Raw genomic sequence first — 14477 nt, forward strand, 5'->3', positions numbered from 1 at the left:
ATCATTCTGGAAACATTTGCTGCTGAACATCCAGGGAACTTCAGACATGGGGGAAACTTTTTGAAACTCTGAGTCCAAATCCATTTCCATGTTCCAAGTAGCATCAGAGCTTGGCCCTGAATTGGGGGTCTCATGATTTCTCTCTGCTGTCCCGCCCCCCAGCTGCGTGTAACTCTATGTACCCAAAGAGCCATTTGCTTAACCACCTGTGTCCTCACTCATTAGTCACCCATAATTGAAGTTCTTATTTTCACCTCCTTGACCACAACTTAACTCTTCACAGAAGCCCTGGGACCTAGGGCGTATTATTACCTCCATGTCCCAGATGAAGAAACAGAGCCCCAGAGAGGCTCCCTGACCTGCCATGGGGCTAGAAAGGGACAGAACCAGGAATGTGAACTCAGTACTTGTCACCCCATCGGTTCTCTGACTGCCGTTCTGTCTCCCCTTGACACATGCCTCCTGTTCTTAGAACAGGAACTCCGCCGTCCTTGGCTCCAGGACCAGGAGAGAATAGATTTCTCTTGTTTTAAGCACCCCCCCCAGGGTGTGGTCCTTTGTTAGAGCAGCCGGAGGAAACTGACAGGCCTCCTGTGTATCCAGTTTGGAGATAGAGTACAGGTCTTGTACAGGAAGAACCCCTGGTCCCTAGGGGTGGGGTCACATTGTGCAGAATAAGAGCCTTTTGGAGTTGTTCCCCCAAACTTGTCTCATGTAGAATTATCAGGTCTCTGGACAGGGGTGGAGAAAGACCTTCTGTCTTTCATCCCCTGCCCCCTGTCTCTCGGAGTCATTTTCAAGGCTCAAGGCTCACTTCTTGATAGAGCCTTTCCAGATGCCGCACCCAGGATGACTGCCTCCTTTCTCTGTGCTCTCACTGGCTGTTTGTCACAGGTATCTTGCTTTAATAGTAGCTTATGTGTTTCCTCCTCTGTCCCACCACTGGAGTGCAGACTCCTTGCAAGGGCTCAGATCTGACGCGTTTGTTCCCCGAGTGCAGGGCTAGGCTCTGCCACCTACCAGACCTGCCAGCCAAATGCTTGGGGGATGGCTTCTGCTCCCCTTTCTGTGGGGATTGGCATTAGCAGTCACCACCAATGGGAAATCTGACAGAAGTGCCCAGAAGGCTGATGATAGTGGTGGTATCTCCTGGACTCAGAGTTTGCCGTTCTCTTAATGCTGGTTCCTGGTGAGATTCAGGTCACCCTCATTTGTATCCTCCTCAGGCCACTAGTGGTGTATGTCTGCCCCTAGCGCCCTGCATAGTCACTTAGCATTATGACACCCAAGAATGGCAGCTTGGGAAGCTCCAAAAGTCTATGGGGTGTTCTAAAGGGCTACACAAGCCAGGTACGAATTGCAGATGAAACTAATGTGTATGTGCCTGGTGCTGTGTGGCCTGCGCCTCAGGTGATTTATCCCAGATAATCCTCAGAACAATCCAGGAGGTCCACTGGCCAAAGGCAGCTGAGGCTCAGACCAGTTGAATAATATCCCCAAAGAGAGGAAGCTAGTTCGGGACACAATCAGGATTTGAACCCAGGGCTTGCTGGCTCCACACCCGGACCCCATGTCTGACTCCAGAGTGAGTGTATCAGCCCCTCAGCAGCAGTTACCTTCGTAAGAAGCCTTGAATCCCAGGGAGCTGCCGCTGCCATCGGTTTGGAAGAGGAGCCACATTTGGTGGTTGGTGCTGACAATGAGATCTGGGACTGACGTACCTGTCAGGCTGTCAGGAGAGCGAGATTTAGAGATGTGCCCCCCCACAGAATGACTAGGAGCCCCACCCTGTCAGGCAAATTCGGGCCCCACGGTGTTTAACACTGGAGCCCAGCGGCATGTGCTCCAGCAGCTGGGAGACTCACCACCTCTCCCCTCCGGCCACAGGTAGGGCTTGCATTTACCCGTGACCCCCTAGCCCACACCCCGGGGCTTGAGAGGGAGACCTGTGTCTTTGCTTTCTCAGGGGCCGGAGTTAGCTGTAGCCAGATCTACTGAAGGGGGTCTACACTCCTGCCACCTTTGATCTCTCGTGTCAACTACTGCAGAAACTCGTTTCCCCAGTTGGAGCCCAGCCATTTGTTTTAATGAGACATCTCTTTCCATTCCATACGGAAATACCTGCTTCTACATATGAAGCAAGGCTGGAAGTGCAGCTGTCACACTCCAGGACCATGTTCTTTCTGAAGAACAGGGTTTAAGCGTGGGGAGGATTCAACTCACATATACCAAACACCTATTCAAGCCAGACAGTTTTCCATCCATTATCTTATCCAATGACCCCAGTAGCCCAGTGAGGTAGGGGCTGTGTTCTCCCCACTATACAGATGAGAAGACAAGGGTGCAAAATGGGCAGTGGCTTTCCCAAGGTTGGCCTGGTAGAGAGCAGCAGAGCCAGAGTCCACTGCAGAGAGGCTGGGCTTTCCAGAAGGAACCTGGCTTTCTCTTGCTGCTGAGACCAGACAAAGCACCAGCACACACGGTGGGGGTGGGGGGAGAAGGGGGAGGTGGTAGCTGGTGTGATTGGATTAATGGGTCTTAATCTCTGCTCCACTCTGGAGTCTCAGAGCTTGGGGTGGGGCACTGAGTTGGCTGTATGAGATGATGAGCACAGTGCAAGTGCTGTGGGGGTGGGGGTGGAATAGACACCTGGGGTGCATCAGCCTGGCCCGTGTGACATTGCTGGGCTAGGGTGCTGGCATTCCGCAGTGAGTAAGGACTGAGACCAAGCCAGGGCTGGCTCCTGACTCTAGTGTGGCAGAGTCCATTTGACCCAAATATGACGACAAAGAGTCCAACCATTTTGCATGTGTCTCCCTGAAGTTTGAGACGGATGCTGGCCTACAGAGATCTGAAGGTGGTGGGAGAGCCCCTGGGCTGTTACAGAACTTGAGAGCTCAGTCAGAACTTACAGAGACTGGGGTGTAAGCCCTGGACCTGCCATTTGTTTGCTGTGGGGCCCTGGGCAAGTGGCTGAGCCATTCTGGGATTTTTCGTTTCGTGTTAAATGAGGGGATTGGGTTATAAGAATCTGTCTGAATCTGCTGTTCTAAGGTTATCTCTCTGACAGAGCACACAGGGATTTTGTCCTGGGACGAGACAGAACCTGGATCCTAGCCTTCTGAGCACACCAAGCTGAGGCACCATATAGGACAGGTGAGTGATGGGGATGAACCGAGGAGGAAGTGAGTATGATGGCTAATGTTATATATGATGGCTAATTTAATGTGTCAATTTGGGCCACCCAAATATCCAGATATCTGGCCAAACATTATTCTGACTGTTTCTGTGAAGGTGCCTTTGGATGACTTTAACATTTAAACTGGCAGACTGAATAAAGCAGACTGCCCTTCCCCATATGGATGGGCCTCATCTAATCAGCTGAAGGCCTGCTTTGAACAAAAAGGCTAACCCTTCTTCCTGCCTGCCTGACTTCCATCTGGGACACTGCTTCTTTCCCCCCTGCCTTGGACTTGCATGGAAACTTCAGCTCTTCCCGGGTCTGGAGCCTGCTGGCCTTTGCATTAAAACTACACCATCAGCTCTCCTGGGTCCCAGCTTGCTGGCTCACCCTGCAGATGCTGGGGCTTGTCAGTCTCCATTACCACGTGAACCGATTCCTTATAAAAAAAATCCCTGGCTCTCTGTATAACCTACAGAATATACAAGTAGGCTGGGGGAGGATGCCCTTCAGGCTCACATCCCATTCCTTTCTCCTAAGAGATTCCAAGTCCCAGCCATATTACCTGATTCTGAGGGTAACGTCATGAGTCATTTAACTGCCCTGACAGGATCTTCTCTGGCAGGTGTGGGGAAGGTGTGGGCAGTGCCCGGAACAGAACAGTCCCTGCACAAGGCAGCTAGGACTGAAGAGCCATTTCTCCTTCAGCATGAAAACCAGAGGACATCGGCCTGGGCCTAGCCTGGTGGGGAAGGGGTATGACACAGGATGCTGTCCTGGACTGAAATCAAAAGGCATGAACTCAACTGCTAGTTCTGTCACCAACCAGCTTTGCAACCCTTGGGCCTCAGTGCCCCCACCTATTAAGCGGGGATAATGACACAATTACACGAGATATCTGATGTGAAAGTTCCCTTTCCAGTGCCTGGGCATACAGTGCATGCTCGGGGTACAGGAAACCTTCCCCATCCGGGCAAGGGAGAGAGGCCACATGCACTGAGTGGGAGTGTTCGCCTGCATTTATGTCAGACTAATGGTGGCGGGCAAAGGAAGAGTTAATGGCCTCCCAGACCCAAGATCCAACAGAACGGAATCCCAGGACAGCGCAATCCTCTCCCTTGACCAGACCACGTACCACTAGCCTTTCTTGGCTCAGGAATTGTGGCCACTATGTGTATGGGGGTCCCAAATCCCTGAAACTGTTCATTTCCCAGGTAGTTATGAGAATGCCGGGAGGTTAGCAACACACTTCCACCGTCTCTGTCTGAAGTCGGACTGCCACGGATGGACAATGGCCTTGAGGATGGACATGGTCTTGAGGTAGAAGCAGGGGCTGCAGAGAAGCAGACCGCCACATGGAATGCTCCAGGCATACACACAGAGCCTCAATCCCCCTCCTCCATGAGAAATTGTTCCTCTACACACTTTTCCTGGCAGTTCCCAGAGAGAATATGGCCAGTGCTCTGTTTCCTTCAGTCAGAGTAGAGGGGCTGGTCCCCTGTACTTGATGTGGTGTGGCCCTGGGGACCAGACAGGACGTGGGGCATCATCCCACCACCCCCAGGCCAGGGCCATGTGCTCCCCACCCTCCATACCACAGCCCCATGTCACTTACACGTAAAGAACGGTTTTCTGGTCCCCGTCCTGCCCGCCGTCCCCGACCGTCAGGGTGTCGTAGCCCCTCTCCAAGTCAAAGTCCTCAAAGGCCAGCTTGATCACCTGGGGAAGGAGCACAGGGTTAGGAAGCAGGCAGGGGCTGCTGGGAGCACCTGTACAGCTGTGAGAAGTTCCCTCCTTAGGTCCTGATGCCCAGAGTCCCTGGGACACCGCCCCACACAGCCCCTGATCCAAACGGAGCGTTTCCACGCCACCTTTTGGAGTGTGAACTATTTCTCTCCAGGCCTTACAGTCCCTGGGGGTCCCCTGATGTTTTCCAGAGATGTTCACGGCACATCTGGCCAATTCTGGGGGCTGCCATGGCAACATCAGGCACATCTGGCTGGCTGTGAGAAGATTAGCTTCTCTCTTCATGCTTTAATGCACAGAAGTCTCCCTGGACTTGGTGGCACATGTGGAATCTCAGCCATCTTGCCTGCCCCCAGGGACCTGCCGAAGTTTCTCTTAGCCTCTCCTCTGCCTGCTTTTCTCCATCCTCTTTTGTTTATTTGTTGAATGAATGAATGTTCCAGGAAGGAGGTTTCAACAAGATTCTCTCTTAATTTGTTTCAGTCCTGCCTTCCTCAATATTTACTAAGCACACACCATGTGCCAGGTCTCAACAGTGAGCATGGCCCCTGCCCTTGGTGAGCAGGGGAGACAGAACCCAAGAACCACCAAGCCCATGCTGGTGGCAGGTGTTCCGGGGAGGCTGTAGGCATACAGAGCGGCCTGGGACTCACGGAGCCTGTGGTGGGGGCAGGAGGAGGTCTGTCCCTGAGGGTGCTGTCAGGCCACAGGGGGATGCTGGGGGAGGGGAGGCATTCTGAGGAGTCAGATGCACAGGGCCTGAGTTTCGGCAGAGACGGGACATTCCAGAACAAGTATTCACTGTCAATGGAAGGTCTGCAAAGTGAGCACACCTGCTGGCTGTTCCACTCTGGGGGACAATGTGGCTGGGTCTTCTGTGCAAGAAAGGAACTCAGGAAGGTCCAGAACTTGAACAATTCGCCTGGAGCTAAGTCCAAAGGGTCTTAAAATCTCCCCTGGCCCAAAGAGCTGGGGTTTAACCTGGGTGGGAGGGGTAGAAAAGTTTTTTTTTTAAATTTTTTTATTTATTTATTCGACAGAGATAGAGACAGCCAGCGAGAGAGGGAACACAAGCAGGGGGAGTGGGAGAGGAAGAAGCAGGCTCATAGCGGAGGAGCCTGATGTGGGGCTCGATCCCATAACGCCGGGATCACGCCCTGAGCCGAAGGCAGACGCTTAACCGCTGTGCCACCCAGGTGCCCCTATAAAAGTTTTAAACAGCGGGTGACAGGGGTACACAGGTGTTTGAGAAAAGCGTCAGTCTGGCTGCTCATGTGGAAACAGATGTGGCAGAAGTGAGGCCAGAGGTGATGGAGAAGAGAGACAGGTCCTAGCGGTATTCAGAGCTTTGTGACTGCATGGGTGTGGGGACCAAGGGAGGGGAAGGGATTCAGGATGACCCACATGTGGGTCCCTGGACGGGTGGGAGGTGGTACCATGCACAAAGATGGGGCACAGGGTGGCACCACTCCTAATCGCTAATCTGGGCCTCTTTTTCTCTGTTTCATTTTTTTAAAGTTTTTGTTTAAATTCCAGTTAGTTAACATACAGTGTAATATTAGTTTCAGGGGTACAATTCAGCACACCCGGTGCTCACCACAGCAAGTGCTCTCCTCAATCCACCCCCTATTCCCCCCTCCTCTCTGGTAACCATCCGGTTGTTCTCTAGAGTTGAGTCTGTTTCTTGGTTTGCCTCTTTCTTTTTTCCCCCATGATCATTTGTTTTGTTTCTTAAATTCCATGTGTGAGTGAAATGATATGATATTACTCTTCCTCCAACTGACTTGTTTTGCTCAGTAGTATACTCTCTAGATCCATCCACATCCTTGCAAATGGCAAACTCTCATTCTTTTTCAGGGGTGAGTAATATTCCATTGTAGATATCCACCGCATCTTCTCTATCCATTCATCTGCGGTTCCGATGTGAAGAAGATCTTCCATCTCCCAGCGGGGAGGCTGGAGGTGTTCCTCTGTGTTCTATGCTACGACCCAAGGAGTACAGAATTCCCATGGGAGGTTTTTCCTTGTTGTGTAGGTCTCCTCTGTGCGAACCCACACACTGCTAGCGTGCTGGCACAGCTTCACCCCCGGTGCCCTCAGAAGCCACCTGCGACCACACTGATTCATCAGCCTGGCTGCCATGTCTGAGGGCTCTGCCGCACCGGGCATAGCGTTCTCACAGAGGAGTGTTTCTGTATAAGAACACCCGTGAGCACAGAACAGGACAGCGGAGGAGAGGAGTGCCACTGGCTGGAAGAAAGGTTAAAGGAGGCTTCTCAGAGGAAATGAAGCCGGAGCTGAGTTTGAGAGATGAACTCGAGTTCGCTAAGTGGATAAGGAAAGGAAAGCCATCAGGCAGAGGGAGGAGCAGGTAAACAGGCAAAGTGTGGGCTGTGTGACTTGTCCAGAGACTCCTAAGGGATCTGCAGTGGTTGAAGGCAGAGGGGAGTGGAGGCTGGTGCTGGGAGGAAGTGGGAGGAGCAGAGTAGGAAAGGCTGTCTGTCATGCTGTCTGTCATGGTTTGGGCTTTGTCCTGAAGACAAGGGAAGTGATAGAAGGGCTGTGAGCAAAAGAGTAAGGCGCAATTTTTGTTTTCAGAGCAACAGCACTGAGGGATGGTGGGACACCAGGACAGTGATCTCTGGGCTGCAGCAGTCACGTGGGGGAGGGGGAGGGGGGCCTGCGGCAGGCAGTGGCTGGGGTGCTTTAGGAAGGAGGGATGGCATGGAACGGTCAGGAGTGAGTGCGGATGCCTTCGCCCCCTTGGTTGTCCCATTGCCAGGAGAGCTCACCCCTCACGCTCCTTGATGGCCAACAGCATCATCACGGGACCTTCTGCTCGTGCTAGAACCTCCTTCCCCTCTCACCCTCCCTGGTCGTGTCCTACAGAAGGACGTCACCATTTCCCAGCCAGATGCACACGAAGGGGCCCGGGGCATCTGCTCCCTGTGGCCCTCCCCATTGCACAGCCTGTGTGGCTCCCTGGGCTCCCAGGCTTCCCCTTTTACTGGCCCGTTCACAACTCTGGTTTGCACAGACCCCTCCTTCCCTGCTGGCTCTGCTAGCAATGCCTCCTCCCTGAGCTCATCTTCTCCAGGGGCTCTAATACCCTTCCTCACCTCTGGGTCCGCACTTACCTGCTGCACTGGCATTGGTCTGTTTACTTGTTCCTCTGCTACACTGGGAACTTCGCGGGGGTGGGGCAGGGGTAGGGGCCAGGTCTGCCTGCCTCTGGTGCCACTGACTGTCACTGCACCAGGCACAGGCTAGGGGCTCAGACAGTGCTGAACCAGAGAATGTTTTCCAAACCCTTCCCGGTTCCCCAGCACGGACCAATGGCTAGGGTCTCGGTCCCCCACTGGAGTTACCATCTAGAACAAAGGCTGGCAAACCATTTCTGTAAAGGGCCAGAGAGTAACTGTTTTGCCCTGTGCAGACCACAGGATGTCTGCTGCACCTACCCACCTCTGCTGCTGTAACACGAACGCAGCCATAGACAGCGCGCATGCGAATGTGCCAGTAAAACCAGATCTACAAAATCAGGCAATGACCTGGTTTGGGCCCACGCGGGCAAGTCTGCAGACCCCCGGTCGAGGAGATTCTTTGAGACACTTAATCACAGTTTTCGATCATCTTCTCTTACAAGATTTCTTCACGCAAGCATGGACCCCCTACCACGCGCTCGACGCTGTTCGGAGCCTTTAGGACAATCAGTTCAGGGAAACTCACAACAACAGCTACTATGAAGACCTCCATTTTACGAATGGAAAAGCCCAGGCACAGAGATGTTAGGGAACTTGCCTAAGATCGCACAACTGAGTGGTAGAACTGGGCCTCGCCAGGCAGCTGGAGGCCAGGCTCTTTGCCACTCACTGCCTCACAACAGCCCCTGCGAGGTCTCGGGTCCACTGGGTAGGGATCATGACTTACCCTTCCCAACCTTCCCTAAGCTCTTTTGCTGAATCCTAGCAGCTGGGCAGGCACTTGCTGCGTATAAAACACTGCAAGGCTGCGGTGCCTTCTGCAGGAGGAGGGGCCTGGCCTCTGCGGGAGTGATGCCCCTGGATGCACACTCTTGCCACCATCACCCCCTTCCAGCCAGCTCGGGGCAGAGGACACTAGCTCACCAAGCCACCTCCGAAAGAGGGAGTGGAGGATTATTATGTCTATAATGGGAAAATATTGCTTTGAAGGCCAGAACCCAGAGCCATAAAATGATTCACATCACTGATTAGAGCAGCCATTGATGTGAACTGCATTTTAGAGCATCTGACCCTAACACAGGAGCTAATTACACCAAGTAGACTGTACAACAGACATAACATTGCAGTGTGGGGACAGCCCCCCAGTGCACAATGTACTGATGCTTTCATTTTTTTTTCTCTTCTCTTTGGCCTTTGTTTAAAGACATGATCCTATAATGACTCATTAACTAACATGCAGATCAATCAAACAAGCAAAGTGTCTTTCTGAGGCAGGAGAGTGGCAGCACATGAAACAGGCGTGATCAAAGAGGCATTTTTGTGTACGGCTCAGACACCCAATTTACACCCATCAAATAAAGGGATAAATGAACCCATCATCTAGGACGTAATTACTGAGGACCTGCCATGTGCCAAGCACCGAGCTAGCTGCTTCCCAGAAGTTATCTCACTTGCCTGACAATTTGGAGCAGAATCTCAAAGCTGAGAGCACAGGGCAGACGGTGAATGCTGGGGATCACAAAGAAGGGGGAAATGAGAGGGGGGTACAGGGAGGAGGTACATTGGGCCTCACAGGATGGAGAACGGTGTGGGCTGTGTCCAGGAGATGCTGTGAGCGTTGACCTGGGAGCAAAGAGCAGGGGAGGCAGCCAGGGCAGGGGAGGGGTGGGAGGTAGGGGGTGGGGGGAAAGAGCAGCCTGGCTGAGTCTGGGGTTGGCTTTTACCTGGCAGGCCAGAGCGGGTGGTCTGGACTTGATGGTGAAGATGAGGGGAAGCTATAACTCAGCATGAAGGCAGGGATGGAGGCAGGGACACCTGCCAGGAGGCTGGTCCAGGGCCCAGGAGCGGCAGCAGGGCCTCGAGGGAGCCTGAGTCTGTGTTTGCTGCACAGGGCAGGAGGGGGCAGGGGTCTGCAGACTATAACCTCAGCATACAGCTGCCTTCCCAGAACAGTGGTGGATGGGAGTGAGACCATGGGGGGTGCCCACCCTGGGTCCTGGAGGACAGTCCTTGCTTCCTGAACACTGCTCAGGCTCACCCAAAGGACAGAGATCCCAGGCCTGCCAGCCTGTGCCCGATGCCTTGGGGAGGCCACAGAGGATCTGGCGCTCACAGGAAGTGTTTTTGGAAGCTGGAGTCCAAGAAACTTAACCTGAGACAGTTTTGTCCAATGACTAAATTTCCGTAAGAGCCTCCTTTCTGGGCTCCTTGCCTCTGCTGCCATCCTTCACTCTGTACCCAAACTCTGAGCCCCAGGATCCCTTAGAGCAGGGACTGGAGAACCATAACCTTTGGGCCAAATCTGGCCTGTGGACTGTTTTTATATGGCCCCTTGAATTAAGAAGTGTTCTTATATATTTAAAGGTTTAAAAAAAAATAAAGCACTACAAAGAATATGCAACAAAAACTTCATATGGTCGTCAAAACCTAAAATATTTATTATCTGGCTCTTTACGGAAAAAGTTTGCTGACCTCTGGCATAGAGCGAGGTTTTGCAAATTGGGTTCTCAGGCACCTGAGGGTTCCACAAAGGTACTTGTGCAGCCATCAAGCAAGGCAGAGCAGGAGCCAGAGTGAGCAGAGCCCTGATCAACCAAAGAAGTTCCTTTTGATCTAGTTCATGTTTTGGGATTCTGTGACAGACATGGACAGTGGTTTACTCAATGTCTCTCCCTCTGTTTACCCGTATTTAACAAAACTCTGAGTTTGGAGTGTGGCAATGTACTTAGCTAACCTCAGGGCTAAGGACAGCTAAGTAACAGCATTCTGGGCAATATAAGACACAAGCTGAGGAGCCCTCAAGGCATTTTCCCACCTTTCTCCTTGGTTTCCTGGAATGCAGATGTGAGGACTGAACTGGAGCAGCCTTCCTGTGATCATGAGGACAAGAGCCACACACAAAGAATGGCAGAGGGAAAACTAGAAGGTGCTGGAGACACTGAAGTAACCCCTAAACCAGCCCTGAACTCTTCACCTCTGGACCTTTGGTATACGGAGAAATAAACTATGTTTTGGTTTAGCTACTGTGGAGGGATTTTCTATAGTTCACAGTCAATGGCAACCTAATAGCTATAGGTTCTGAAGAAAGGCTTTCTATCACCATAGAAAAGTTTGCCAACTCTTGACCATCAGGATAGAGCTTAGCATCTTGGCAAGGATATCCAAGGCTGAAATGGCCTGGCCTGCTCTTTCCTAGCTAGTTAGAGCTCCCTTCCACAATCCTCTGTGCTGGTCCCACTTCCCCTATTCTTCCTCAGAGCACTTCTCTGAGCCCATGAGGGCTGACCTTGGCCCACCCAGCCTCAGTTTATGAATTCTGCTGTCAGTTTGACCATTACCTTCATGAAAGGAAGAGAGCTCCCTTTTCCTGGGCATAGCCTGCACGGTCATTCGTGGACGGGTCTTGCTGAGGCCCAGGGCAGGACTGGACAGGTGGCTCTTGGGGTGGGGAGGAGGGGAAGCCAGTGGGAAGGCTAACCTTAACCCCAGGAGTTCAAGCAGACTGGCCTCCAGAACCATGGAGGAGGCTTTGGAGGAAGCTGGGAAAGAGAGCCCAGGTGCAGAAACTGAAAACTTGCAGACGTTCTGGAACTTTGGTCACTACCTCAGGTTGAATTTTGGAGGCTCTGAGAGTAGCGAACCCATTCATCCATTCATTGGCTCTTTCACTCACTGATCGATGAATTCATTTATTCACTTAGTCATTCAACAGTTAAAATGCACTTGCCACGTGCTGGGCTTTGGAGAGGCAACAGCAGGCAAGCTACACATGGCCACTGCCCTGAGAGACCCCAGAGTCTAGAAGAGGAGATGCATGAGTTTATGAAAAACACCATACAGTGTGACGGGTGCTGGAATCACGGAAGCAAGGGGATGGGGCAAGTATGAGGACCACAGAAAGTCCTGGATAGCCCAGGGCCAAGGCTTGCCTTCAAGAACAGAGGAGGTGGTGTGGGGAGAGAGGAACGCCAAGAGGTAATGTGAGGTGAGGACAACTGTAAGAGGAACAGAATCAGGTTTAGGACTTGGAGGAGGCCTTAAGGGGTCACGAGGAACGGGCCTGGGGGCACTTGGAGGAAAACCCTCCAGTGGCCAGCCAGCATCTCACATGGGCCCAGCACAGACAGGGCGTGAGTCAATGTTTGCTGAATGAGTAAGTGAGTGAGCAAATGGGCCAACAGATGTGCTCCTGACATTTGCACTCATAAGCCATCATCTGCCTGGAGAGCGATTCCCAATTCTTCAGGTGCACAAAGGGAAGAGTGACATGGTAATCCCTGAGGAGGGAATAATCAAAAGCCTGTTATCTTTGGCTTTGAAGTTCATGAAATGAGCTTTCCTTTCTCTCTCCTGGCCATGTCCCCTTCCCCCAACTGCCTTGCTTTTACTTCTTCTCTTGTAAAGGTGGATTGACTCTCCTGCTCAAACCCAGTGAGGTTCACATACAAATCGGATCACAGGTCTCAAGTTCACACTGAGGGGCTACGAAAGAAAGGCAGATGTGTGCAGGCAGGGCGCACAGATGCGGGGCTGGGCTTCAGTTCTAACCGCAGAAATTCCATCAGCGTATCTTCTGGGAGGCCCAGCTGAGTAGTCCCGACAGGAGGAGGCCCCAGGGCCCCACGGGGGCAGGGCTGTATCTGAGGAGCTACCTGACAGGGGGACAGGTCTCCTCCGTCAATCATTAACGTAATCAAACATCTTCCGAGCTCCTCCTTCACCAAGCACCGTCCCTGCTTTCGGGGTGCTCATGGGCTGTGGGGGAAGGAGATTCTAAACCCAGCGCGACATGATATGCACACAGACAAAAGGGGCTGATGGAATGCTGTAGGAACGGAGGAAGAACCAAGACCTGGTGGAGTTAGGTGGGCTTCTCAGAAGATGGGGTATATGGACAGCATGTCAAAGGGGAACAGACACTTGTCTGGAGGGGAAGGGGAGGCATACTGGGGCTGGATGTGTCCAAGCAGAGGTCTGAAAGGGCCGCATGTGTCTATGAACCAGGAGTTCAGCGTGGCTGAAGCCAGGGCTGCCTGAGTGTGTGTGTGTGTGTGTCGGGGGGGGGGTGCTGTGTGCTTTGCTATGAGGCCAGGGGGTTGTTGTTCAGCACACCAGGGCACCCTCTAAAGGTACAGGTTCCCAGCACCCATTCCAGATCCACAGAATCCTATCTTGGAGGAAAGAGCTCTGGGATTTGTGTCTTAAGTTCTCTCCAGGTATTTCTGACAATTAACCAAATTTGGGAAATAGTATTGTGAGCAGAATGACTATAAGGACTAAGATAGACCAAATGGCCAAGGTGGGCCTCACATTTCTCAAGGACATCTCAATCAAAAGGAGAATGTGGAGCCATTTGGAATAGGCCAGCGTCACTTGCTCCGAGCCTTCTCTCTTCTCCCTGAATCTGCCAAGCTTCCAGGAGGATGGCCTGGGTATTTTTAATTGTTTTATTCTTAGTTTACTGAGTAGAGACATACCCCTCACCTGCCTCCCCAATAAGACTGTAAGTTCTTGTCCCCACAGTGCAGAGCTGCACAGTCCATAGGTACTCAGTCCATGCTGGTATGTTGACATATTCTTGGCCATTCCCACACAAGAGCATTTCATTTCTCTTTGGACCTTCTTGCTGCCCTTGGGGGGGCTCTAGTTACTGGAACATTCACAGCTCCCTCTCAATCTCAGCCCGCAGAGGTTCTGCAAGGGGGATGGAATTCCAGAAAGAGTCCTCATGTCCACAGATACCCAGGTGCCTGGGATGAATAATCATCTCAGGATCCTAAGGAGGGGCAGACATGTGTCCTGCCCTGTGCGCATACCAGCAAAGCCCAGCCTCTCTTCCCAATACTGTCCTTCTGCACCTGTTCTGTGCAAGAGAGCCTCTGCATTCTCAGTCCCAGGTGCCTCTCACTTACTTCAGATCCTTCTACATCTTCACTCTCTTCCTCCTCGCATGCTCTGCCCTCAGCCTGCAAACACACTCCAGTTTCCAACAACCTAAACAAATGATCTAAGTAGCCCCAAACTTTCTGTCCACCCCACCTCCCTTTCCTGCCCTTTCTCCTTTCTTCACGTCACCTTGAAACTTGTCAGAGGGCTGTCTGGGCTCCTTCCTCCTAGAACCTCCCCTCCCATCCATTCTCTCCCCACCCCGCGGCTGTTTCTACCCCCAAAGCTTCACTGAAAGATCCTCTTCCAAGGCCAAAGCCAACAGTCTCTTTTCAGTCCTTTCCCCAGCAAGACCTGTTCATCACCACCATTGTTAGACATATCCTGGTTGGAAACTCTTTCTCCTTTTGGGGCAATTCTCCTCCTACCTTACGCTGTTCTTCCTCTGTGTCTTGCACTGG

At 52.3% G+C, this 14477-nt stretch overlaps 1 protein-coding gene across 1 annotated transcript in view; it reads right to left on the bottom strand.

The window, feature by feature from the left end:
* CSMD2 (CUB and Sushi multiple domains 2) overlaps nt 1–14477 on the bottom strand; it is a 590718-nt gene that overhangs the window by 262684 nt on the left and 313557 nt on the right. The window contains exons 12-13 of the mRNA XM_034645185.1: nt 4797–4900; nt 1617–1729 (exon numbers count right to left, since the gene is read on the bottom strand). Coding sequence (XP_034501076.1) covers nt 1617–1729; nt 4797–4900 — 217 coding nt within the window. The remainder of the gene's footprint in view (nt 1–1616; nt 1730–4796; nt 4901–14477) is intronic.

The sequence above is a fragment of the Ailuropoda melanoleuca genome, chromosome 2 (genome assembly GCF_002007445.2).
Source record: "Ailuropoda melanoleuca isolate Jingjing chromosome 2, ASM200744v2, whole genome shotgun sequence".
Classification (NCBI taxonomy): Eukaryota; Metazoa; Chordata; class Mammalia; order Carnivora; family Ursidae; genus Ailuropoda; species Ailuropoda melanoleuca.